The sequence below is a fragment of the Taurulus bubalis genome (genome assembly GCF_910589615.1).
Source record: "Taurulus bubalis genome assembly, chromosome: 21".
NCBI classification, from domain to species: domain Eukaryota; kingdom Metazoa; phylum Chordata; class Actinopteri; order Perciformes; family Cottidae; genus Taurulus; species Taurulus bubalis.
This window is the reverse complement of record NC_136609.1, coordinates 10,349,995-10,376,406: the sequence shown is the minus strand read 5'-3', so window position 1 is coordinate 10,376,406 and position 26,412 is coordinate 10,349,995. Positions and strand designations below refer to the sequence as shown.

Below are 26,412 nucleotides of genomic sequence, written 5' to 3'. Positions count from 1 at the left end.
AGTAAAGAAAGCGACAGGAAGAAGGGCTAGCGGCTACATCGTGGAATCTTTGGATAGGACCGTCACCATCCCACTACCCAGCCTCATAGAATGTGATGACATTCCAAATAACAGAGATGAGATTCCAACTCCCAATGCAGCTTTTCATCACGAACACCTAAAGTCAGTTGCACACCTCATCCCAGCTATCGACCCACAGGCCCAAATTATGCTTCTCTTAGGTCGGGATATTATCAGAGTCCATAAGGTCCGCAAACAGGTCAATGGCCCAAACAACCTACCTTATGCTCAGAAGTTGGATCTGTGATGGGTCATCGTGGGTAATGTTTGTTTAGGCCGCGTTCACAAACCACCGACAGTCAGCGCCTTCTACACAAACACCACGGAACGGGGACGCCCTACTCTCTTTGACCCGTGTCCTAACGTGTTCCATGTAAAGGAAAAATACAGTGACACCCAGGCTACAAACCACCTCCAAACACATCCTGAGGAGATATCAAACTGTGATGTTGACAGCCTAGGACATAACATATTCAAGCAGACCAAAGACGACAACAGCATGGCTCCGTCTATCCAGGACATCTCCTTCATGAAAATAATGAAAGAAGGACTAACAAAAGATGCAAACAACAGTTGGGTAGCTGCATTACCCTTTAAATGCCCACGTCAACGGCCCAATAACAGGCCACAGGCATTGAACCGTCTCAAGTCGCTCAGACGCAACTTTGAAAGGAAGCCTGAAATGAGAGACTACTTTCTCATTTTCATGGACAAGATGTTCAAGAATGGTCACGCTGAGTTAGCCCCTCCTCCCAGTGAGGATGAAGAACAGTGGTACTTGCCAATATTTGGTGTGTGCCATCCAAGAAAACCAAAACAAATACGAGTGGTACAACGGTGTGTCGCTCAACGACGTGCTGTTGACTGGGCCTGATCTGAACAACACGCTGCTCGGTGTACTGATACGCTTTAGAAAGGAAGCAATTGCCTCTACAATGGACATATAACATATGTTCTATTGTTTTTCAGTAAGGGAAGACGATAGGAACTTCCTACATTTTCTATGGTTCCAAGATAACAACCCCTCCAAAGACATTGTGGAGTATCGAATGACGATCCACGTCTTTGGAAATAGTCCTTCACCCGCAGTAGCGATTCATGGACTGCACCAGTTTGTTCAGGTCACATCAGAGCTCCACATCAACCTTGACGTCCAAGGTTTTGTGATGCTTGACTTCTATGTCGACGATGGGTTGAAGTCCCTGCCAACAGTCGAAGCTGTCGATCGCAGCAAACAACAAGGAGGTCATGGAGGCCTTTCCAGCCGAAGATCGTGCAAAAGACCTTCAAGACCTGGGCCTCAGTGCAGATGCCCTGCCGATGCAGCATAGTCATGGAATCAATTGGGACCTCCAGACCGACTGCTTCCACTTCAGCGTCTCTGATGAGATAAAACACTACACTCGACGGGGTTTCTTGTCCACAATCAACGGCCTCTACGATCCTTTAGGGTTTGTAGCGGCAGTCACAATACAAGGCAAGGCAGAACTAGAACTTCAGCTCGATGCTACCTCTCCCCACCTCTCCAGGGTTTTCATTGACTATATTAATTATGGCCTGTGCAGCTCTTCTCTTCTGCAGCAGCTCCAGGCCCGGGGCGTCTGGATCTGGGGCGTCTCCCAGCCCGTCCTTCCCGTAGAAATCTCCAGCGTGGCGTTTACGGCCCAGCACTGGCTCTGAACAGCCGCGGTACACCGGGATCAGAGGAGGGTGACATGTTTAACACGCGGCGAAGCCATCCTAACATCATATGGCTCTGTGAGGCGGCACATTCTTACATCCAGCCTGTTGCAGACTTTTAGGACACGCAGTGTGTTCTTGCAGGCATTGTCCAGCGATGCGTTACCGTGGCTACAGGTGATCCCCAAGATCTCCACGTTGGGGGCTGCGAGGGCCATCATGATGGCCTAAACATCATCCACCCATGTGTCCGCGTCGAGGATCAGCTTCTTCATCTTATCTTAAAGAAATGGATGAAGGACAAGGAGGACGTGGTGGTTGTCCTCAGCAATCTCAACAAAGCCTTGTTTTTATAGTGGATATACCTGTATATGTACCGTGTGAGCGCCACACCAAGTCAGACAGTAAACACACCCACAGCTACAACCATTGTGCTACAGACGCACGGCAGTTAACTGTCTAGCGTTCAAATTATGCACACCGATCGGTGTAAAACATTTGATCTTATAGATCAATATAATGGCCGTCGTCGGCTCTCATTGGCTTAGCTATGCAGCGTGCAATTGGTTATAAGTTTAACGGGTGGAGGCAGCATCTGGGTTGGTTCAGAGGTGGTACCTCAGCACGCTTTGATTTCTGGTATTTGACGTCATCTCTCCACCCCTGTAACTGAGGGAGTTGTTTTTCTGTATCAAGGGGTATCTGGCACGGCACCCATTTTGAAATGAACTGAGCGCATCTTGATTTCACATTCCTGGCCTACTAATAACATCTATGTGAACACACTAACTAACTGTGACTTTCCCCATGATACGAATACACAATTTCACATGGTTCACTTCCCCTTATTGTTTATATTCTTTCTTAAGTATCATATTTTACACAGACATTCCTTATTTACAGTGTAAGGCATAGTACATTATTATAAATTTACAGAGCGCAGAGAGCAAAGAGATTCATTTACCAGTCTGAAAGGTTTCAGCAACAAGTGTGATCCTTTTCTAAAGTCAGTGGTGGAGTGGGACGTCTCGCTGCTGCACTTCACTTCTTGTAGAGCAAAGAATAAAAAAAAAAACCGGACACCACAAAACATGCATCTGGGCTGGGCCTCTGCGGGGATAGGTTGGCAAGCATTGATAAAGTCAAGTTTAAGGGACGTAACATAATCTTTTGGGAGTCGTAAAACAGTGTTTAGTCTCTTCTCAAGTATTTTCTTATTTTACTCAATAAATAAATGTTTATTCATGCATTAATTAGGCTATTGTCAGAGGTGGGCAGTATTTATATTACTTGTATTTGAAATATGTATTTCAATTACTTTTGAGTATTTTTTAAATTTGTATTTGATAGGGCCGATAAAACAATCTAACATAATTTGGAACAAAATACTGAGTGGAGTAATTTTGTATTTACAATACTCAAAATACTTTCTCCACGAATCAAAACAGTACGCGATTTCAGTCTTCAGATCTTCAAGTTCAACGGATTGTCTGTCAAGGTAAATATTGTATCTGAGTGTGACTTGTCAACTAGCTGATGTATAATGTATGTCTGGGTCTGGCTACGTAGCCTATTGTAGCTAGCTAGATAGTTCTGAGCCCCAGAGCCCCCAAAAATGGGGGCTAAAAGCCTTCTGTAAGTAGTCATATGAACCCCGAATGACTTCTAATACTTATTATTTTGTTGTGAAAAAAATGTTTATTTTCCCAAAAATAAATCACTTTTATACCATATTAAAATCATAACTAGGAACATCCAGCATTATGAGCAAGGTCCCCCAAAATGCCTCCTCGAGCAGTCCCCGAGTTTTTCAAGCTGTATGGTTCAGGGCCTTAACAACCCAAATATTAATAAGGCACTTTTTTTGGAAAGATTAGGACTTAAAGAATCGGAATCTGCAACAAAAGAAAGAAAAAAAAATCACAATCCAACAAAGCGTTGGCATGTTAGGAAGAATATTCAGTAAAAAAAAATAATAATGTCGTTTGGTTCAAAAATGGGAAAAAATACTTATTTTATGCCAAAACAGTGTCCGATTCAGGCATGCTGGGTATTGAAATGTTCAGCAGCTTCCGCATGTGCCGTATGACCAGAGATGGGCAAAAATACATAAAAATGTTATTCGATAGAAACTACCCCTCAAATAAATGTATTAAAATAAAATACATGTATTTTGTATACTTTCATTATATGCCTTTTAAATAAAATAATTGGATATTTAATGTTTTTTTTTAAACAAATGGACATCTACTGTCATACCCGGCTAACTATGACCTATATTATCTGCCAGTAATTGATAAGACATTATGACATTCACACAAGCTCCCAATGCTTCCTTCCTGCTGCTGTCAGACTACACAACAAACTGAGCTAAAAACAAAACACTTCAATCACTTTCTTTTTGGTCACTTTAACCACATTAACTGGTGCAGCATAAATACATTTTAAATACTTGTTTAGTCTGTCTGTATATATAATAGTGCTATTGTGGATTATTCTTATTATTTTTATTACTGTTTTACTGTTTACTTATATGTGTTACTTGTTTTTTTATTGTACTACTATCTCTTGCTGCTGTAATCCTGCAATTTCCCCACTGCTGTACTAATAAAGGATGATCTTATTTTATCTTCCTATAGCTAGCTACTCAACTGATAAGTTAACTTGCTAAACACTGGCTATGCACTAGCCTAGACTGCTAGCGTCATTAGCATGTTAGCATCGATCGCTAGCTTGATATTCTAACCATCAAAAAAAACATTAAAAATCCAATTTATTTTATTTAAAAGGCATATTATGAAAGTATTCTTAGTTGTATTATTTTGTTGAGGATTGGTTTATGTAAAATATGAGTTATTTTCTTTTCCAAGTTCTTTTTAATTTTTTCTTTATTGAATATTATGCTAAAAGTTTTGAGTGAAATTGTCTTCTATCACGCAATAATACGCTGTAGTACATTCCTATTTTTTATGACGTTTATATATCACAAGACACAAGTCTAAATATGGTCATAGTAGATGGTGTCCTGTGCTTATCAGCTGCGCTTTTTGAAGCTTTTGAAGCTGTAACGACAGTCACGCTATTAAGCGTGTGACCAAGGTCAGATCATATTGTAACCACAGACACCGATTATTTACAATAATGTCTCACGCAATCTGTCTGACACCTGTTCAGTTAAACATGACCCCATCACACCCAGGCAGCATCGGCAGGTTTCATCTGCCAACTCTGCTTCCAGGGTGCCAGTTACTAAATGTCTCAAGGATGCATACATCTGTCTGACACTTATACAGCTGTCCTTTTGAAGTTTTTTGAAGCGGTAACTACAAACACGATATCTTGCGTGTGACCGAGGGCAAAACATATTATAATCACACGCACCTGATACTAAGTCACTCCCACTATGTCTCGATACGAGATCTTCCATCGCACTTGCCTATATATACTATGATAAACTGTGCACTCTTCAGTTCCTCTTGGACTCTGTCCCTGAGACGGAACCACTCCATTTGAAATCAAATAGATCACGTGGCTCAATGAAATAGGTAGGTCACAGGGAAAAAACTAACAAATGGGGTTTTTAACATCCGTCATTGTCTCTATAAACGAAAGCAAACTGAGATGAAAACCTTAGGGTTCTAAAACGGGCCCTCCTTACACGGCTGGCGTAAGGAATTGGTGCTCCCCCTAATCCCTGACCAGGTCAGGACCGAGTTACTGAGGTCTAGTAAAGTAGTGTAGTTACCAATATTTTGAGTGTAATGCGTTACTTTACTTCGTTACCTATAATAGTAATATCGTTACTGTAATCCGTTACTTTGTAACTCGTTACCCCCAACACTGAAGAGAAGTAAGTAGGCTACTCACTTGTTAAGTTACTGGTTCACTTTTGTATTGATTTACTATTTACCTTTTATTTATATTCATTTATTTAGGCTCTTTACCTGTGTACAACTGGTTTGAATTATATATTTTCGCTTTTAGGGTATACATAGGCCTAATGTGTGATGCTATTCATATATGATGAATATTTTCTTGTTGATACAAAGCCAAAGTGTATATCCTCCCATTAATAAGTCCCATTAATGCAAACATATATATATATATATATATATATATATATATATATATATATATATACATAATCAAGTATCATAGTTGTTGTCTTTTAATAGCTTTGCTTAGTTACACTGACATTCTGTGACGGTTTTTCCTTTTTGTGGGGTTCACCAGAGCTTTGAATTATTTCCTATATTTTTTATATGTTTCATTTTCTGGCAACAGTATTTTGGATTTGATTTTAATAGATTTATGTGAGAGGTATTTTGCAACAAAATACATTTTGATGTATTTTTGCCCATCTCTGGCTATTGTGCATTTTCCATTCCTCTGAGGACACTTGTGTCTCATGTTTCAGTGGGTAAAATCTTGAAGCCTGACAACGAAGCAAACTATTAGATTTCCTTTCTTCTTCTTTTTTTAAACACTGCTCTGCAAAATCACACCCTTATTTGAACAAAAATAAAGACAGAGAGGGAATTTCTAGTTTTGCATCTGAAGACAATGTTTTATTGTGAAACTCTTTGTGTTTCTTTCGTGAATCCAAAAAGAAAATAACGACACAGATGCTTCTGCCATGTTTATCAAAAAGGAAAGGAATGAAATATAGCAGACGTCATGCTACTTCAGTGCGTTCATCAACAGTTGTTTGAACTTCTCCTGGTCGATGCTCTTCATGATGAAGACCTTGTGCTTCTTCTTGAGCAGGTCCATGTAGTCCAGGACCATCATGCCTCGGGCGTGGGCTCCCTCCAACTCCACTGTCACTGCAACCTGGAGGAGGAAGACAAGACGGTTGACTGAAAACGTCTTTGTTTCTGCAGAAACTGAACCTGTGGGTGCCAGCGGGTGCTTTAACCTCAACACTCTCCGTCACCAGAGTGTCATCGATGGCTGCAGCCACAGCGTAGGAGTCACAGCTGTTGAACCCGGGTCCGGACACCAGCTCCTTTTGGAACCGCTCAGTCTGGACCATCTGAGGTGACGACAAAACAGGCGACGTACAAAGTGACATTTTGCTCTGAACGCTCTGTCAGTGAGTTTTAAATGAAACAACCGCCGCACCTTTCTGGTGTAACTGTAGATCTTCTCCATGAAGCGAGCCTTCTCTGTGTCCTGGGCCAGCCAAGCGTCGCAGAAAGACTTGAGGGAGACAGAAAGTGAGTCAAGCACATCGTCTTTTGGCTTCCACAACCAGGATGTCACTCAACTATGTGGTTCGTTGTGGTAATTACACACCCAGGGCAGGATGTTCTTGCAAGTGAACTCCCAGGTGGCGATGTAGGTGGGGCAGGTGTAGCGGTCCAGCACGATGAAGGCCGCCTCGGGGTCAGCCACGAAGTTAAACTCTCCACACACGGTGGTGTTACCCCTGGCTGCACACACACACACACACACACACACACACACACACACACACACACACACACACACACACACACACACCATGCATCTCCCATCATTATCCCCATGTGAAGTTAACCACAAACAGTTGATGTTAACACCAGAGGACCTACATTCAGTGTTTCCTCCCATGATGTAGAGCGCCTTTAGGTTCTTGCAGAAGGACGGGTTCAGTTGTGCAGCGACGGCCAGGTTAGTGAGGGGCGCCGTGGCAACCAGAGTCACCTGCAAGCAGGATAAGGGGAGAGGAAAATGTGTCATGTACCAGCTGCTGTGGGATTGGTGCATTATTTCACCTTCTTTCTGTTTATGGATCCCATTATGTGAAAAGGGACATTTTATATCAGCCTTTACAACAAAAATCTATATTTGGGTTTAATATTCTAAGAGGGAGGGAGGGACCGTGCTGTCTTTAATAAAGATGCATGGATATTTGTCATCAAGGCTATTTTTCATAAGTACAAAGAATACAATAAGGGTTCATAAGTTCATAAATAACATACAATATATAATAAAACAATATATGCGTGCTGTATTGACACAACAGTCACATATTTCTCCACCATCTCCCCACCTCTCCAGGGTTTTGGTTGACAATCTTAATTATGGCCTGTGCAGCTCTTCTCTTCTGCAGCAGCTCCAGGCCCGGGGCGTCTGGATCTGGGGCGTCTCCCAGCCCGTCCTTCCCGTGGAAATCTCCAGCGTGGCGTTTACGGCCCAGCACTGGCCCTGGACAGCCGCGGTGCACCGGGATCTGAGGAGGGTGATGGGTTTAACACGCGGCGAAGCCATCCTAACATCAAATGGCTCTGTGAGGCGGCACATTCTTACATCCAGCCTGTTGCAGGTTTTTAGGACACGCAGTGTGTTCTTGCAGGCGTTGTCCAGCGGCGTGTTACCGTGGCTACAGGTGATCGCCAGGATCTCCACGTTGGGGGCTGCGAGGGCCATCATGATGGCCTGAGCATCATCCACCCCTGTGTCCACGTCGAGGATCAGCTTCTTCTTCATCTTATCTTAAATACCTGTATATGTATGTACACACACGCACACACACACACCGTGTGAGCGTCACACCAAGTCAGACAGTAAACACACCCACACAGCTGCAACCATTGTGCTACAGACGCACTGTTAACGTCTCACCAGCTGTGCACATTGCTGGTAAAAACAATCCTGATCCTCTTCATTAATGACTTCATTAATAGGGTAAGAAACCATTGAGTGCAGAGAACAAAGAGATGAACTTACCGGTCTGAAAGGTTTCAGCAACAAGTGTGTTCCTTTTCCAAGTCGGCTGTGGAAGGAGACGTCTCTCCGTTGCTGTTTCTTTTAGTGCAAAGAAGAAGAAAAAAGTGGGCAGGTTATGTAACTCTCAAAAAGAACAGGACACCACATGACATGCATCTGGGCTGGGCCACTGCAGGCATAGGTTGGAAAGCATCGAGAAAATCAAGTTTAAGGGACGTAACATGATCTGTTGGGAGTTGTACAACAGTGTTTAGTCTCCTCCTCCTTCTCCTCCTAAAGTATTGTCTCATTTTACTCTATAAATAGTTGTTTATTCATGTATAAATGAGGTTATTGTGCATGTTCCATTCCTCTGAGGATACTTGAGTCTCATGTTTCAGTGGGTAAAATCTTGAAGCCTGGCAACTAACCAAACTATTACATTTTTTCTTCTTTTTTTATCAGTGCTCTGCAAAATCACACCCTTATTCGAGCAAACATTCAAGAGGGGGGATTTCCTGTTTTGCATTAGAAGGCAATGTTTTATTGCGACCAGGCAGGAACTTTATGTATTTCTATAGTGAATCCAAGAAGAAGAAAAGATCGACACAGATGCTTCAGCCATGGTTATGAAAAAAAGAAACGAGAAAGAAATACTGCTTTGTTCTGCTTTATTCATTATATTGAACCGACGTCAGACCCTCAGCATGTGACAGTATCTCATTCTACTTCAGTGAATTCATGAACATCTGCTTGAACTTCTCCAAGTCGACTTTCTTCATCACGAAGGCCTTGTGTTTCTTCTTGAGCAGATCCATGTAGTCCAGCACCATCATGCCTCGGGTGTAGGTCCCCTCCAACTCCACTGACACTGCAACCTGGTGGAATAACACGGGACGTTTTTTTGGTTAATGATCTGAGCTGCTTTGTGTTTTTAAAGGCGTTAGCGTAGCGGGCGCTCACCTCGTCGCTCTCTGTAATGAAGGTGTCGTCTATGGCGGCCGCCATGGCGTAGGTGTCGCAGGAATTGAACCCTTTTCCCTCCGTGACCTCCTTCTGATAGTCGGCTGACTTTGCTTTCTGCAGAGACAAGACATCATGAAGGGCCACGCTGTGACGGGACGATCATCTGAACTCTCGAGATGTTACCGTACCTTCATGGAGAGGGCTGTAATCGTTTTCATAAAGGCGGCCTTCTCAGTGGTTTGGCCCAGCCAGCGGTCACAGAAAGACTGAGGGGGAGAACATTAACATGACTCCTGTAGGTAAACTGCATTGTGGGTGAATTGCTTTTGATCACTCACCCAGGGCAGGCTGTTCCTGCAGCTGAACTCCCAGGGGGCGATGTAGGTGGGGCAGGTGTAGCGGTCCAGCACGATGAAGGCCGCCTCGGGGTCGGCCACGAAGTTGAACTCTCCACACACGGTGGTGTTACCCCTGGCTGCACACACACACACACACACACACACACACACACACACACACACATCATTGTTAATCACGAGTGCAGGGGTGGAAATCGCAGAGAGGGGAATTGATTTTGAGATGAATAACGTACAGTCAGTGTTTCCTCCCATGATGTAGAGCGCCTTCAGCTTCTCGGGGAGGGAGGGGTCCAGTTGTATGGCGACTGCCAGGTTAGTGAGGGGCGCGACGGCCACCAGGCTCACCTGAACCCCCGGGCGAGGAAAACACATTGAGCTCCATCTGTTCATCATTGAAATGCAATTCCTTTTGGGGTTCGTCTCACCTCTCCACGGTTTTGGTTGATGAGCTTGATCATCGCCGGCACACCTCTTTTCTTCTGCAGCAGCTCCAGGCCCGGAGCGTCCGGGTCCGGGACGTCCCCCAGCCCGTCCTTCCCGTGGTAATCTCCAGCGTGGCGTTTACGGGCCAGCAGCGGCCCTGAAGAGCCGCGGAACACCGGGATCTAAGGAGGGTGACACATTGTTGTGATGGGGTGCTAATATGAACCCCTTAAATCCCCAAAGTTGTGTATTCTAAGAACAAATCACTCACATCCAGCCGGTTGCAGACTTTCAGCACACGCAGCGTGTTCTGGAGGACGTTCTCCAGGGGAGTGTTGCCGAAGCAGCAGATGATCCCCAAGATCTCCACATCGGGGTCCGCGATGGCCACCATGACGGCCTGAGCGTCGTCCACCCCGATGTCTGCGTCAATGATTATCTTCTTCTTCATCCTGCAGTTTGTTCAACAAGAAGAGGTTATTGGGATAAGTCTTTCAGCTTATCGTTTTGGTTTCATGAGCCACTACTTTAGAACTCTCTGGTTGAAAGTATAGCACTCATCAAAAGACTCATGTCTCTGAATGCTCTGTGAAAAAGTTGCAGTTACTTTTATCTTAAAAGGACGATTGAAATGGTGGCTAAATCTCTCTGTGTGTCTTTTTAAAAAGGGTTTAAGTTTAAGTTAGTTAGTTGTTTTGGGGGTAGTTTAGGTTTTCAGGTTGCATTTTTCTTTTTTCACACTAAGATTTTTAATTACTCAATTTATTTTTTAAATACAAAAAAAATGTTGAATATTTTAAATCTTTTGAAATACATTGTTATTATAATGTATTATTTAGAATGTGTTAAACAAATGATATTGTCTTTTTCAAGAGGCTGTAGCGCCTTGGAGCAGACTCAGTCTTAAAATTAGAGTGAAGACATAAGTATCATATGCAACTTGAGATTTATCACCTCATTAATCCACTGGTAACCCAATCACATGCTTCTCTGAAGGGGGCTGAAGAATGCTCCCGAATATGCACGTCTCTAAGAGTTAAGCAGCTGCCCCACTCAGACCAGCAAAGAGGAACAGTTTGTTCTGGAATACAGTTTTTCATTGGACTAAAAAGCAGTGGATGGAGCTGCTGCTTCACGTTAAGAAGGTTTTCTGACTGTCCTCATGTGAACTACAGAGGAAAAGAAGCGGTGTTCAGTTTCTGTGCCGTTCACGTCTGGGACACTCACAAGAGGAACTTGAGGTCTGCTCCAAACAAAGCTTTAAATCTTGTGCATCTGTCTTTTATTTAAATACTCGTGGGACTTTTCATTCTTGCCCGAAGGTGTAAATTCCCATCTGAATTACCTTGTTGTCGAAAGGTGCTAAACAAAGAGGCGCACCTTGCCCTGGCAGTAACTTAACAGATAGAAGAATAGATTATGTTGCCATTATGGGTAAAAACTCACACAAATAACATAAAAGTCATCACCTGGTGAACGGAGCTTGGCCGATGTCGACTGCTGTCTGCATTGGGAGCTGCTTGCCGCATTAAAGTGAAGCGCAGCCTTTTAAAAGCCTCGGAGGCACACAGAGGAGTTGCTTATGAAAGAGGCAACCTCCCACTAAAATGTCAAAAGAATGTACTTTTTTGTGTTTTTAAAGAAGATTGATAAACTGTGAGTGGCAGGTTTTACTTCACAATAATGTATTTCTCTCTCATTGTGTTTTCTTATTGATATATTCATTCAAAGCCGCCTCTAATGAAATCCAGATTGTTTAATACTTTAGAGGAACAACAACAAAGCAGACAGTCTTGGGAGCATCATGCGATAGACATTAATCTCCCCAGGACACAGGCAGACAATCTTTTTAACTTTTGCAGTGCTGCATGAAGTCCATCTTCTGCAGCACAAACCACAGTCAAAAAGACCAGTAATTACAAAATGCCGCAGCAGGAATCAACAGTGCGACTTGTGCTTCGATGCAAACTGTTCGGTGTTCAGCCAGATCGAACAGTCAGTACGAAAAACATCTGTGAATCATCTGAACTGGAGCGATTGCAGATCTTTTTTGGTTTCAAAGCATCAATAAAATGTTCCTCGTGAGACATCTGGTTGGGTTTTTTCCTGGAATGTGCAAGCTGTATTTTCAACAACAAAATCCAAGGAGATGTTTTTATCATGGAAGTCAACTTTATTCATTATATTGAACCGACGTCAGACCCTCAGCATGTGACAGTATCTCATTCTACTTCAGTGAATTAATGAACATCTGCTTGAACTTCTCCAAGTCGACTTCCTTCATCACGAAGGCCTTGTGTTTCTTCTTGAGCTCATCCATGTAGTCCAGCACCATCATGCCTCGGGTGTAGGTCCCCTCCAACTCCACTGACACTGCAACCTGGTGGAATAACACACAACGTTTTTTTTGGGTAATGATCTGATCTGCTTTGTGTTTTTAAAGGCGTTAGCGTAGCGGGCGCTCACCTCGTCGCTCTCTGTAATGAAGGTGTCGTCTATGGCGGCCGCCATGGCGTAGGTGTCGCAGGAATTGAACCCTTTTCCCTCCGTGACCTCCTTCTGATAGTCGGCTGACTTTGCTTTCTGCAGAGACGAGACATACATCAGCTGCCACTAGGTGGCACCCAAAACTACATCTATGAGCTTCTCTGTGATCACGAGCCTAAAGATGCACATCGCTCTATTCTGCCTATCATATCCGGATGAAATGTTCTGTGGATGCAATACAAAATCTTGGGGTATGGTTGCTAGTAAAAAAGTTTTGATTTTAGAATGTGGGGGTCCTTTAACAAAATCTATGTCTATATGTTCTGTTTAATTAGTTTCACTCAGTGACTTTTGGATGATTTTAGTGATTTTTAAATGATTTCCACCATTTTTCGACTGGTCATTCTTTCCAGGGCCCCCAAAAAGGGTTCGTGAACAAATCTGACATATGAGAAATGTATTTTGATCACTTGACAACATTTTGGCACATGCATTGAGCTTCTGTATTGGGTGGTGGTGCATAACAACCCTTCAGAGAACATCATTATCTACTTGTGCCGACATGCTCTGTGTTGCGTTCCAAACTGTTCAATCTTATACTAAAGCACATCATGTTAAGAGTCATGTACTGAAGTTGTATTGTCAATTCCACCAAATGATGGGTTTCTGCACCCACACTTACCTTCATGGAGAGGGAGGAAATCTTTTTCATGAAGCGAGCCTTGTCTGAGTCATGAGCCAGCAACTTGTCACAGAAAGACTGAGGGAGGAAATCATCATTACATCTCTTCTCACGCGTTACTTAGACCGACCTTTTCTCAAAATGCCACTGTTAAGATAATCATCAATGATTCTGTCTCAAGCACTGTTGTGCGTTCAGCCCCACTCACCCAGGGCAGGCTGTTCCTGCAGCTGAACTCCCAGGGGGCGATGTAGGTGGGGCAGGTGTAGCGGTCCAGCACGATGAAGGCCGCCTCGGGGTCGGCCACGAAGTTGAACTCTCCACACATGGTGGTGTTACCCCTGGCTGCACGCACACGGACATTATTCTCAGTACCATCGGTGCACAGAGAAGAAAATAAAAGCTACAACAGATTGAATATAGACTTAACAATAACCTACATTCAGTGTTTCCCCCCATGATGTAGAGCGCCTTCAGCTTCTTGGGGAGGCAGGGGTCCAGTTGCACTGCGACAGCCAGGTTAGTGAGGGGCGCCGTGGCCACGAGAGTCACCTGCAGACAGCAGCGGAAAACACACATTTAGATCTTTTCATATGCATTTTTTGGGGGAGGGCAAGAGAAGAAAGACACAATGAGACAAGTAAAAGTTTTCCTTTCACGCACAACTGGTTTTGACCCAGACAGATACACTTCCATAAGAGTCACAAGATAACCAGACCCCGAGCTCCCCCATGACTCCATGCACGAGTTTGTCTCACCTCTCCAGCGTTCTCCTTCACCATCTTGACCAGGGCCTGCACAGCTTTCCTCTTCTGCAGCAGCTCCAGGCCCGGAGCGTCCGGGTCCGGGACGTCGCCCAGCCCGTCCTTCCCGTGGTAATCTCCAGCGTGGCGCTTGCTGGTCAGCAGCGGCCCTGAACAGCCGCGGTACACCGGGATCTAAGGAGGGTGATTTAATCCGTCAGAACACCAAACCTCCATTCACATGCACCAATTTCATGCACAAGCGGCCCCTCGGGACTACTCACATCCAGCCGGTTGCAGACTTTCAGGACACGCAGCGTGTTCTTGAGGACGTTCTCCAGGGGAGTGTTGCCGAAGCAGCAGGTGATCCCCAAGATCTCCACATTGGGGGCGGCGAGGGCCACCATGATGGCCTGAGCATCGTCCACCCCGGTGTCCAAGTCAATGATAATCTTCGGCATCCTGCGTTCAACACCAAGTACCACAGTGAAGGAAGAAGAAGAGCAGGTATTTGTCACAACCTGGCAACCCAAACGTTGTTCTGAAAACCGATTCAGACGTGTTGGGCATCATTATAGAGAGAAAGCTATTTGATTCGACTTGTTTTCGATTCAGATTCTGCAAGTACTTTTGATTTGTTGAGACGTTTATAATCTGCCAGCTTGCAATACTCAGGAAGTAAAGTATTCCCTCGAGGCCTTTTCATACCTGCGACATAACGTGAGGTTGAAAAGTTTCAATATGTTTTGTGCTTCATTAGAGATAAATGTTCCCTCGTTCAGCGACACATGCAATATATATCATGAGAAGGTTTCCAGCTCAAGCGAAGAATGAAAACCGTCCTGTACTTTGTCTTCGAACAATGGTCGTCTGTGCAACAAGATCATGTAATAAAAGCAGCGTGTCATAGGTGTGGCGGTGAGAGAGGAGTTTTAAGAAATGCACTAAAAAGATGTCCTGCAGACAGAGCCTTTTAACCATTTAAAACTGATTAAAACGATGCAATTAAACATTTGAAACATCAAAATGATGCTGGTACTTGACAGATGTTTGAAGTAGGTTTTTTTTAACCCTTGAGGTGCTTGACCCATGTTCATCAACATTAATCTGTATCTATCTGTATTATATATTATCTGTATTGCATGTAAATAGTCTGTAATGACAGAAAAATGTAAAATCATCACCTGGCGAGCGTTCCTGATGGATGTCTCTTGAAGTCTTTGCTGGGAGTGACTGACTGCTCTCACCGGAAAAACCTCCTTTTGAAGCAACATGTAAATGCACGCAGAGAAGTGGAAATGCATCTGCTTGCAGTCATGTTGCCACACCTAACAGCTTGTATAATGGTTGGGGTCTATTGTGGGTGCTTTTGCACAATTTCAAAGAGCATGAATTAACCATCAGAATATCTTTATTGGACATAATAATGGGAACAGAAAAAAAACAGATGACTGAAAACAACTATAACAGAGGAACCTGCATCCAGCTTGAGGGAGGCAAAAGAAAGCTGAATGAATAAAGACAGTCATGCCAACGAGAGCAGGAATATGGATGAAAGATGAGAATGTAAAGCTTGTGAAATATAATACTTTGATCTACCTGAGGACATGCTTACAGTCACATTTGGGGTTTTCTTGTCCTACTAATGTCAAGATAATGTCATGTAACAGATTAAAAAGAACATTTATTCTTCATCTGCACATATTTCCTCTGTTTTCTGATAAAAAAAAGAAGAAGAAGGTAAATCTGGGAAACAGCCAAGACATTATAGAAGTATTTGTCGTTGCCAACTCCCCCACTGCCTCATTCCTGGAACGTAATGTTCTCGCAGCGCCGGTGCACGTCTCCTCTGTTAACTCGAAGCCAGTGAACGAGCAGAAACCTCACCTGCAATCAAACTGACGTGCGTGACCTTAAACCCTCGTGTAACGTTCATGCTCATGTGTGCTTGGCATCTGTTCAGCCAGGATACCAGATTTATACTCTGCAGACAGCATTTGACAAAATATTTTTCCAGTTTTTCCTCATTCCTTTTTCTTGAATAATGACACAAAAGGAAATAAAACACGGAAAGTGCAAAATCACATTGTCTTTAATGGTAAAAATAATTCTAAAAAAAAAACAGTGTAACTTCATTGCTTTCATACATTGTGGTAGTTTGGTTCACCTTAAAGAAAAGCTCAGTTTAATTAACTTAACATGATTGTATTTTTTCCAGAGAAAATACAATATGACGTCTTTCATTCGCACGAGGACAGGAAGTGTTTCACGCAAACTCCTCCGCTCATCAACCTGAACACCGTGTCCTTGATTCAAACCGTCGAGTCAATCCCCAGAATCCTCTGCACCGGGCGATGCAGGTCTGGGCCTGGCCAGGTTGGCCCTGACTCGAGCCTGGTCCACAGCGTCCAGCAGGTTTTTGGAGTCCAGTGCCAGAGTGTGAGCGGCCGTCAACATCTGCCGCTGACACTCCTCCTTCAGCGACGTCACTGAGTTCTGCTGGGCCAGTCGCATCTTATTGATCAGCTCCCCTAAGTCCTTGTTCAGCAGCTTCTTCGTGCCCTCGATCTGAGACGGAGAGGACAGACGATCACATGACACATCACTCATCTGCGTCCTGATTTAAAGTCAATTTTAATCCAGGACGCTGATGCACAGAGAGGGGAAGCGAGGCTGACCTCTGTTGTGACCGAGCTGTGCAGAGAGGGCAGGATCTCGTCAACGCTTTGGATCAGACTACGGAGAGTGATGCCCGCCGCCTGGAGGCGGAGGAGGGAGAGACAACCACATCGTTTGAGTTCACGTCCACTTTTAACAGTGCTCCTGAAACGAGATGTGAAACGATGACCTACCTTGACAGCGTTGGGGTACTCGGAGGCCGGCAGCGCGGTGACGTCATTCTTCAGCTTGACCACCTGTTTCACCATCGCCATGACGCCGGTGTAAACCTGGTCACCTGATCGGTCCAGCTCAGCTGTGGGCCGAAGCTTCAACGACACAACTTATTATCAATGACCAAACTTAAGTTAATGGTTGACACGGTCTGGAGGAGGGTGTTTTATTTATTACCTGAGCGACTGGGGGAGGCATTGGGGGCTTTTCTGGAGGACCTGAGGGAAAAAGAAAAAACTGCATATCTGCACATTTTGTTTTTCCTCACATTTTCTGCACATAAATATCTCGTCTACATTACTTTTTAGTCTTGGAATGTTTGACTATGTGCAACTTGTACGTAACTACTCGTGCAGTGTGTCTCTGCTTATACAATCTGGCGAATTTGGTCGTGGCTTTTCTGTATTATGCTGAGATATTAGTGGCATTTTTAACATGAAGAGTGCAATAGTTCATTAAGACTCAGTAAAGCCTGTTTAACAAAGGCTCACCATTTTCTGGGCTTTTTTCAGGAGGCTGCAGAAAAAGGGAAGGAAAACAGGATGTGAATCGACCAATTTAAAGGGTTTGTGTTTCTAAATTCACGTCAGGTTATTTCTGTAAATTGGCTTTTCAGTTCATTGGTTCTGTTGTATATCTGGACACCTTTTAGTAGCATAAAAACCTTGCAGAGTGTTATAAATTATGACTAATACTAATGAAATTAAACTGTAAAAGAGGCAGACAATCTATGTCAGGGGTCTCAAACTCAATTTTGCTTGGGGCCACCGCTGGTATTGTGATCTCATCGGAGGGCCACACAGAAAGCGCTATATTTTTTTTACATTCATAACATATTTTCGTCATAGAAACCCTGATCCAGGTCACAGTGAAACCCTGAGTACAGCTTCACGATGGGCAACGCGAGTTTGAGACCCCTGATCTATGTGGACTACCACATCTAAAATGTTGTGTATATACTGTACATACTGTTTACAGGTATGTTGCTGCCCCCTAGTGGTAAACAAGTGCTTAATGCAGCTTTAATATAACTCAAATAAGCACAAGAGGAAATAAAAACAAGATAATAAGAACCTTGATGTGTGAATCCACTCTCACAACCGGATCCTACAGAGAAAGAAAGCAGATGTCAGTGAATGCAGCAGTGGTTGCGTAATGGAGGTGAGGTCGTAATGCCAGTGTTTCCTGTGTCACGTCCGCTTTCATGACAAGTCAATCTGTCTCTTTCGTCACACTCTCGAGGCCACACGCCTCTTCCTGTGCTTCCTTCTACTATGAAGACAGGAATGTGTGTGTGTGTGTGTGTGTGTGTGTGTGTGTGTGTGAGTGAGAGAACCCTCACCAGTTGTTTCTCCTCCTGCTCCAGCCACTGTTTATCCATCAGCATCTCTCTTCTTTGTCTTTGTAAAGTGTCCTCCACTCGCTCTTTCTCTTTCTCCCACACCGGCCTGGTGTCCCTGTCTGATCCCTACACACACACACACACACACACACACACACACACACACACACACACACAACCTTTAAATGTCACTATTCAATGCAGTATAAATTGATGGTTTGACTCATCTTTTTCTCTGGATGTGTTCATCTTTTACTCAATTTCTAAGAAATTATTTCCCTTTCAGATATGAACTCAAATGAGTTCACTGAGTTAATTTCCTTTTTGTTGTGACACTCTGGTCTCGAGAGCAGCTGCAGAACGTGACACAACAACAAACTTCCTTCTGGTGTTTGATGTAATTTGGGAGTTTTAGTCGATCTTGCAGCTCTTACACACACACACTACACACTACACACTACATACTACACACTACACACTACACACTACATTATGTGCATTACTACATTTGGTTTTACAGCATTTGCAGTTTTTTCCTGTGTTTTCTCTCCATAAGGGGAGCGGGAAGTAGATTTGGTCAGATATGAAATATGCATAGCCTTGTAGCATGTTACTCTGTGTGTGTGTGTGTGTGTGTGTGTGTGTGTGTGTGTGTGTGTGTGTGTGTGTGTGTGTGTGTGTGTGTGTGTGCACCTGTATGTGTGTGACTCGAGGAAGGGTATTTCCATGTATTCTGGACGGCTGGTGAGAGAGAGAGAGAAAGAGAGGACATGTGATCTTGTGGTCATATTGGAGGTCATCAACTACTTCTTAACTACATCAGGATTTCCACAGATATTTTAAAAATCATGACGTCTCAATAAAACAATGGAAGAAGCAGCACAAACTTAGCAGAAATGCAGTTCGAGCTGCGTACCTTGGGCGGAGCGTCTGTGATGTGCTTTGGGTCCAATGCTGATGCGATGGAGTGGGATCGGTCCCGCCTCCCCTCCTGCTCCAGCTCCACCCTGTGGACGTCACTGACACACAGACATCATCATTTTTCTAGACTATACATATTGAGCTTGACCTGAGAACAGATTTAAATCTCTACGTAAACCTTATCAAAACCTCCAGAGCTGTGGTATCGTAATAAAGGACAGGAATGTGCGTGCACCTCAGGGAGCAGACGAGCTGGCTGAAGCTGGGCCGGGCGTTCGGCTTGTAGGCCCAGCAGCGGGTGAGCAGGGAGTAGACGGCGGGCGAGCATTGCTGCGGCTTGGGGAGTCGAACCCCCGACTCCAGCTGGTTGATCACCTGCCCGTTCTCCAGCCAGAAGAACGGCTGCTGGGCCATCGAGAAGATCTCCCACGCGCACACACCTGGGGGAACAAAACAGCTGAGGTTAGCCCTGACATTAAAGCAGTTATGAGTTATGAATACTTGTAGTTTAAATGTGATGTAGCCTCTAACATACATAACCCAGTTGAACGCTGGCTGCATAAGCAGATGTCAGAGTTATGCTTTGAGAAGTATATGACTAACTTCCTCATAAATTATAGCAGAGCTGAGTCCACTTCTGCCAACGAAAGGTTTCACAATTGTGGAACTAAATTTATACCTTTAGTTCCACAATGTATTATGAAGTAACCATAAGTCATGAATAGCAGTAAACTGCACATTCTGAGAATAAGCAAGTCAGACACAAGATGTTGAGCTTCTCACCAAACATCCAGACATCACTGGCTGTGGTGAAGCGTCTGAAGTTGATGGACTCGGGTGCCATCCACTTGATCGGCAATCGACTCACTGAGGCTGTGCACAGAGGGCAAATATTGGAGGGAAATTAATATATATATATATATATATATATATATATATATATATATATATATATATATATATATATATTGCAAGCTGGAGGTAAATAACACCCCAATACACTTTAATCTACTTTAAAATTGGTTGAAATGTTGACCTCAGACATGCACAGTGTCTTCATATTTCATATTACGTACAGTGTTTTCATATTTTATGTTTTGTATAGTGTTTGCATATTTTATCTCAGTGTTTGCATATTTTCATATTTTGTCTTAGTGTTTGCATATTTTCAGATTTCATATTTTATCTCAGTGTTTGCATATTTTAGATTTTGTCTTAGTGTTTTCATATTTTCATAGTTCAGATTTTATCTCAGTGTTTTATCTCAGTGTTTGCATATTTTCATATTTTATAATTTGTCTCAGTGTTTTCATATTTTCATTGTTCATCTTTTGTCTCAGGGTTTTCATATTTCATATTTTATATTTTGTATAGTGTTTTTTTTCTATTTCTTCTTCTTCCAAAAAAAAAAAAAATCCAATCGACTGTTGGTCTAGGCACAAATGGCCAAATAAAAAACTTGAACCTTGTGTGTGTGGAGTAAGTGCATGTGTGTGTGTGTGTGTGTGTGTGTGTGTGTGTGTGTGTGTGTGTGTGTGTGTGTGTGTGTGTGTGTGTGTGTGTGCACCTTTATAATACTCTTGTTCGTCCACAAAGCGAGACAGGCCAAAGTCGCCGAGCTTGACGCACTCACGAGACGCCACCAAGACGTTTCTCACCGCGATGTCTCTGCAGCACAGAGACGGATCAGAAACCAGACCCAACAGTTATCTGCGTGGAAACAAAAGGCAGCTGGAGTTGGTTTCAGGCTTTACTCGAATAAGTCTGTGTTACCGGTGCACCATGCTGAGTCCCTCCAGGTAAGCCAAGGCTTTGCAGATCTGTAGACAGTACAGCGTCAGCGTTGCAGCGGTCAGGGTGTACTGCTGCTGCAAGAGATAGCTCCCCAGCTGTCGGGGAAACAGAACGTCACACATTCATCTCATCCGGTCGGTTCACGCTTTGCAGACATTCAAACACACAAACCTCTCCGTGGTCCAGGAGCTCCATGATGATCCAGACCGGATCGACCTCAATGACTCCGATGAGGCGCACGATGTGGGGATGATCCAGATTTTTCATCAAGCCTGCATCAGGCAGAGCGGCTCGGGTGAACAACACATCGCTTTATGTCATGACTTATTGGTTTCAGGGAGAGAAAACAGAAAAAGGCCTTGACTCTAGAATAGATGTCTCATAACCACGAGGAAACCAGGAAACTCAAAGCTTTCCATTTGACTACAAACCACTGTGTTGGTGTGAAAGAGCTTTTGCGAGTGATGTATTGCAATCTTCCTTTCCTTTATAAAGAGTCCACGCTTTCTCTTTCTGACTGTTATTTGAAAAAAGCAGTTCACCACCAGCAGCTGTTGTCAGTTCAAAAACTTCAATGTACGTCAATGTACGTTTCCTGCTCAGCAGCAAACATGTCGGAGCATTTAAAAAAATAAAGGTCAGTTTCACTCCGGAGTTGGCGGAGACCAAAACCGAGCTAAAAGGAGAGGAAACGTTGGATTTACTTTCTTCTGGTGGAGACAAACAGGCCTCCAGATGAATGTTGTCCTGTGACTGCTCTATATAAAACATAACAACAAGCCTCAACACAACAACTATGTCAGCTTATCCCCTCAGTAGCCAAAACAGTTGTAATGCAGCTTTAAAGTCCGGCCTTTTACAGACTTTTCTACCTGAAGAGCATCTCAGGTATCTGCAGAATGTCACCGCTGTGGGACGAACACAGGATTATCTCATCTTAACAGCAGCTCACCTACTCGTTACCTTCCTAAACCTGCACTTTGTCAGTCATCTCTAATTGTAAATCAAATATAGCCTCTTGTGTCAAACCCGACGATACCAAATCCTCCGGTCTGAGCTTTTTCACAAAGCCACATCCAGGCGACAGGAAGTCGACTACAGCAAAGAACAGCAACACGTACCAAACCCTGAGATGTTCTAAACTCAGATACGCCGCACTATTGTCAACACATATCACTCTGAAAGCTATTAAAAGAAGGATCAGTTTCATGTGAGAATAATATACCAATATACCAAATGTTTTACACCTCCTGGTGTGAAGGTATGTCCGGCTATGCAGTTGCATCACAGGTCTCTGCACAACACCTGTACAGCTGATAATCACTGCAACACTCACCAGCTTCACTCAGAAACTTCTCCTTGACTTCAGCCGTAAAGTCCTTGCAGGTTTTGATGGCCACACCGATCCTCTCTCCAGTCTGCAAACACACGCATCCACACATTAGCCACCAGTGCAACACTGTTTTCATTCTGGTCCTCCAGTGGGATGTTCTGGAGTCCCACTGGACAGACACACTCACTGGGCTTTTATAAACTCCGTCGTGAACCTCTCCGAAGAAGCCCTCGCCCAGGATCCGACCCACAGCGACGTCGTCTCTGGAGATCCGGTGCTTCTCTGAACACGCAGACATTAGGAAACAGAGGGGAGGCTTATAACATCTGCTCTATTGAGCATGGATACAAACATTTGTACAATAAACATCACAAACAGTGACATTTCTGCCTGGAATTGCTGGTGGATATTCAGTTTTAAATTCATTTTCAGTGAAACCCGACTCACCACCGGAGTCGTCTTCTTTGCCCTCTGGAATCTCAGCATAAATGTCCGAACCTGAGGTTAAAGAAACTGAAGTTGAAGATGTCTACTTCACATTAGTTGTTCTGTTTACAGCCACAACCAAACAGAAAAGGCCTCAGAAAAAAACTTGTTGAATAGTCTAAGTGAATTATTGCAGGCAGGATGTAAATTACAGTCCACATGTGATGTGTAATGTGTAAACCAGTCATCAGACTTACTCAGACCTATATCAGGACTACTGGCACCCCCACTGGAAGAGAGAGAGAGACTTCGTTAAAGCAAGCCTTCAATAACAGTTCAATCAGCCCGTGACCTTTGCATGTGAAAGTATGACCATAAAGGAGGAGGAAGGTGTGAAAATGAAAACCCACCATGCGTTCACTAAATCAGTGTTTTTCAACCTTTTTTGAGCCGCGGCACATTTTCTACAATAAATAAATCCTGCGGCACACCAACAACCCAATAAGTTACAAAATGTCACATTGTAGTATAATACAGCATATGTGGTAAGTAATTATTGCGCAACCTTCTGGCATAGAATATATTCAGTGTTTCCCCTGGTTTACAGCTTTAGGGGGGGAGCGACTGACAGACAGACGGACATACTACATCGTGGTACCTCACAGTACTACAAAGTAATACTTCACAGTACTAGTGTCTCCATCTGTGCTTTTATAAATAATATAATAAAGAACATTGCAATCAATTTCAATTAAACCAGATTGCTCCATCAGACAAAAACAAATGTGTTATCACTTTGTTAGAAAAATGAATATTAAGTTATATCCGTTATTAAGTTACTGCTAAATAGCTTATTGTGGAAAACAATAAGCATTTTTTTTGCAAAAAGGAATGAATGTAGATATGTGAGCATCAGGTTGTATCAGTATTAGTGGCTGCAGTGAGCTGCTTTCCTCTACAACTCTTTTTAAAACGGGGTTGTAGATTTGATACGGCGCTCAATTCATGCTCCATGTTGAGAGACAGAAAGCCGACCTCACGGAGGGAGATCTCATAAAGATCGGCTTTTGGCGAAATGACAAGAATTGGCGAGTCGCGCAAGCGTAACTTATTAACGGCGTACGGTAAAATCAGCATTTCCTCTTGCGCTCCACCTGTAATAAATGACTTAAAGGAAACATGATGTTCATTTATTTTAATGACGACCACAAAGTGAGCAGGCTTTGTCACTGCAGTGTGTTTTTCGGGCTTTTGGAAGAATATTTCCAGAGCCTCTCGATATGCGAAGTCAGAAACGTCATTGATGGAGCTCCAGGCTGCAGGCTGTTGAATGTTTGTCTTGACCTGCAAACACATGAACTGTTGGGCTTTAAAAGTGAGAGCTCATAGCTTAAAATAGTGATAACTTCAGCAGCAAATCCAATTGTGAAAAGCGGAACTCCGCCGTGTGCGATACAGAGCGCAGAGAAGAGTTGCAACGCGACCCAGAAATGACAAGCTGTCTTGTAGATAAGATCAGTAACATACAGCCGTTTAGTTTGTTTAATGACAGAACAAGGTGTAGACCTGTTCTATATTACTCTGCCAGCCACTATATTGCAGGTTCAGACGCTCAACAATGGAAAATTATTTGCGGCAGCTAAATAATATTTTTTTGGACCAATTAAGTGAAATTGGAAATTTTCTCACGGCACACATGACGATCTTTCACGGCACACTGGTGTGCCGCGGCACAGGGGTTGACCATCACTGCACTAAATGACTTTCCTCTATGATTCATCACACTCACCTTTGTGGGAGGTCAGGTAATTTCATTCTTGCATCCCTCCCTGAAATAATAACATTTGTGGTTTTGTTCATCTCAGAGGTTGAGAACATTAAAGGAGCATTTCAAGGTTTCATAAATGGCTTTGAATATGTTTTCACTACATTTTGACAAGTGTACCTTTGCCGGGCCGGATAATGAGCGAGCTCTCAGCGGCGCCTTCCAGCCGACAGTAGCCGTCGATCAGGTCGGCCATGTTTTCTGCCACGGCCAGGGAGGAGGTGTTCACTGACAGCGGCTGGAGGGTTGAAGACACAAGATATTCAGTCTGTGTCGAACAGCTCCACCTTCCTGCACAAGTGACTCTCATAAAAGTGCAACTCAGAGGCCAGAGGACACTTGGTATGTGTGGAACGGTCAAGAAAATCCTCCACAGGTCTCCAGGAAGTCACTGCAGTCCAGCACTTACATCCCATTTAAACCATTAAGTCATTAATCCACCAAAATGTTGACCTATTCCTTTTGGAAGTCACCTGTTTGGCTCCCTCTATGTGCACAGTGAGCAGAGCCTGGCCGTCAGCCTCAGCAGAGCAGGAGATACTTCGCACCTGAGAGAACGTGGCCAGACAGATGGGCTGCGAACGAGACAAATACGTCTATTAATATACACGTTATGATGGATCAGCTTCTGCAAATGAGGCTGGTTGTTTCTGAGGTGTTGCATGCAGTGCATTTATGTTTGCAGAGCCTTTCAATTGTTTTCATTCTGATCGTATGATCATCATTTGCACTGGATGTGTCAAAATTCGGCCGAGAGAGTGTGAGCTCACCGTGGAGTTCTCAGTTTGCTGACTGATGCCTTCAGGCCCGATGACCAGGTCTATTGTTAGATTCCATCCGTGCTATAGACGCAGGACACGCACACATAAAACGTGTCAAAAAATACGACATTTAGCTTGAAACGTGCCAGGACCTTGTTAACCTGTAACCCCGCCGCTGCTCACCACGAGCCTGCAGCCGAAGCGCTCCTGTGTGTAGCTGTAGCACTGAGCCAGGGTGCTGAAGAACCTGTTCATGCACTGGTCCTGCTTCAGAGAGGAGTAGCCCTGGAACGTCTGATGGACCAGCCGGCGGAGCTGTTTGGGCTGAGGCGTTGCATGCAGACAAATTACAATCGCGTGACATCTTTGCATCATCAGCTGTCGTTGTTTCGGCTCATTACCTTCATGCTGTTGATCAGCTCTCCGGGAAAGAACAGGTCCAGACCCACGTCCTTCCTAAAGGAGTCAGATATGCAAACATTCAGACCAGGAATCGTCTCGCTAATGCATAGGAGGCCTGCTGCTGATGCACCCAGCGTGACTTACTCTAATTGTTCAAAGTTGGACTTTTTCTCCAGTCCGTTTGGACTCATGTCTTTGCAGAATCTCCTGCAAACAAAGGACACAATGGATGTTTTGTGATTTTATAAAACAGATGGTGTTTGAACTTTTTTTTTATAAGAGCGTGCTCGAGGCGGTGGTGGTTCAGTACCTAATTTCCAGACAACCGAGCTGTAGAGCCATCCCATCGCTGACTTTTGAGGCATACTGCCGCATGTAGTCACTTCGTACCTGGGGATAGATAACACACACACACACACACACACACACGCACACACACCTTCCATTGACTGCAGCCATTATCAACACAGTCCCAGACCTAACCTCCTCCCTAATCTAAACCTAATCCTGAATCTAATATTGCAAAAAACAGAGCGTGATTTAGATTGTAAGCGTACAAAAACCCAACGTGCTACTGACCTGCTGGTAAAAGTAGAGCAGTGTGGTTCTGTCATCTTTGAATT

The 26,412-nt window shown here is 43.8% G+C and overlaps 3 protein-coding genes across 3 annotated transcripts in view; all 3 read right to left on the bottom strand.

Annotated features, from left to right (window-relative positions):
• Positions 1–6,366: 6,366 nt before the first annotated feature.
• LOC306752818 (inosine-uridine preferring nucleoside hydrolase-like) lies at positions 6,367–8,561 on the bottom strand. Its single transcript, XM_079236624.1, has 8 exons — positions 8,455–8,561; positions 8,035–8,228; positions 7,778–7,957; positions 7,317–7,428; positions 7,039–7,175; positions 6,865–6,942; positions 6,659–6,775; positions 6,367–6,573 (listed from the first exon to the last, which is right to left on the bottom strand). The coding sequence occupies exons 2-8, from the start codon at positions 8,212–8,214 to the stop codon at positions 6,421–6,423; spliced, it is 957 nt and encodes a 318-aa protein (XP_079092750.1). The 5' UTR covers positions 8,215–8,228; positions 8,455–8,561; the 3' UTR covers positions 6,367–6,420.
• A 526-nt stretch (positions 8,562–9,087) lies between these two features.
• Positions 9,088–15,331, bottom strand: LOC306753031 (uncharacterized protein). The gene is made up of 15 exons (XM_079236862.1): positions 15,278–15,331; positions 14,378–14,555; positions 14,109–14,288; positions 13,791–13,902; positions 13,559–13,695; positions 13,351–13,428; positions 12,648–12,764; positions 12,413–12,561; positions 10,453–10,633; positions 10,184–10,363; positions 9,992–10,103; positions 9,738–9,874; positions 9,588–9,665; positions 9,397–9,513; positions 9,088–9,311 (listed from the first exon to the last, which is right to left on the bottom strand). Exons 2-15 carry the CDS (start codon positions 14,552–14,554, stop codon positions 9,159–9,161), a joined length of 1,908 nt encoding a protein of 635 aa, XP_079092988.1. The 5' UTR covers position 14,555; positions 15,278–15,331; the 3' UTR covers positions 9,088–9,158.
• Positions 15,332–16,241: 910 nt separating this feature from the next.
• The window catches only part of LOC306753030 (protein-tyrosine kinase 2-beta-like), a gene marked incomplete at its 5' end in the record, with an annotated part of 10,783 nt that continues 612 nt past the window's right edge, over positions 16,242–26,412 (bottom strand). The window contains 27 exons of the mRNA XM_079236861.1: positions 16,242–16,661; positions 16,772–16,852; positions 16,946–17,080; positions 17,163–17,203; positions 17,477–17,501; positions 18,060–18,092; positions 18,328–18,453; positions 19,021–19,068; positions 19,244–19,346; positions 19,484–19,688; positions 20,032–20,121; positions 20,816–20,916; positions 21,022–21,137; positions 21,214–21,314; positions 22,379–22,460; positions 22,563–22,657; positions 22,823–22,873; positions 23,059–23,090; positions 24,591–24,630; positions 24,747–24,864; positions 25,100–25,201; positions 25,397–25,468; positions 25,571–25,711; positions 25,789–25,843; positions 25,934–25,996; positions 26,100–26,179; positions 26,369–26,412. The exon at positions 26,369–26,412 is cut by the window's right edge and continues 44 nt beyond it. Coding sequence (XP_079092987.1) covers positions 16,419–16,661; positions 16,772–16,852; positions 16,946–17,080; positions 17,163–17,203; positions 17,477–17,501; positions 18,060–18,092; positions 18,328–18,453; positions 19,021–19,068; positions 19,244–19,346; positions 19,484–19,688; positions 20,032–20,121; positions 20,816–20,916; positions 21,022–21,137; positions 21,214–21,314; positions 22,379–22,460; positions 22,563–22,657; positions 22,823–22,873; positions 23,059–23,090; positions 24,591–24,630; positions 24,747–24,864; positions 25,100–25,201; positions 25,397–25,468; positions 25,571–25,711; positions 25,789–25,843; positions 25,934–25,996; positions 26,100–26,179; positions 26,369–26,412 — 2,423 coding nt within the window. The 3' untranslated portion in view covers positions 16,242–16,418. The remainder of the gene's footprint in view (positions 16,662–16,771; positions 16,853–16,945; positions 17,081–17,162; positions 17,204–17,476; positions 17,502–18,059; positions 18,093–18,327; positions 18,454–19,020; positions 19,069–19,243; positions 19,347–19,483; positions 19,689–20,031; positions 20,122–20,815; positions 20,917–21,021; positions 21,138–21,213; positions 21,315–22,378; positions 22,461–22,562; positions 22,658–22,822; positions 22,874–23,058; positions 23,091–24,590; positions 24,631–24,746; positions 24,865–25,099; positions 25,202–25,396; positions 25,469–25,570; positions 25,712–25,788; positions 25,844–25,933; positions 25,997–26,099; positions 26,180–26,368) is intronic.

What these genes read in the sequence shown, in the direction of transcription:
- LOC306752818 (XM_079236624.1), bottom strand. Translation starts at nt 8,214, where the DNA reads ATGAAGAAGAAGCTGATCCTCGACGTGGACACAGGGGTGGATGATGCT. An exon ending in AAACCTGCAACAGGCTGGAT is followed by an intron (nt 7,958 to 8,034) that starts GTAAGAATGTGC and finishes CACCCTCCTCAG; the next exon opens with ATCCCGGTGCACCGCGGCTG. An exon ending in TCTACAGTTACACCAGAAAG is followed by an intron (nt 6,776 to 6,864) that starts GTGCGGCGGTTG and finishes TCGTCACCTCAG; the next exon opens with ATGGTCCAGACTGAGCGGTT.
- LOC306753031 (XM_079236862.1), bottom strand. Translation starts at nt 14,554, where the DNA reads ATGCCGAAGATTATCATTGACTTGGACACCGGGGTGGACGATGCTCAG. An exon ending in TCATTACAGAGAGCGACGAG is followed by an intron (nt 12,562 to 12,647) that starts GTGAGCGCCCGC and finishes TTATTCCACCAG; the next exon opens with GTTGCAGTGTCAGTGGAGTT. An exon ending in ATGTTCATTAATTCACTGAA is followed by an intron (nt 10,634 to 12,412) that starts GTAGAATGAGAT and finishes AACAAACTGCAG; the next exon opens with GATGAAGAAGAAGATAATCA.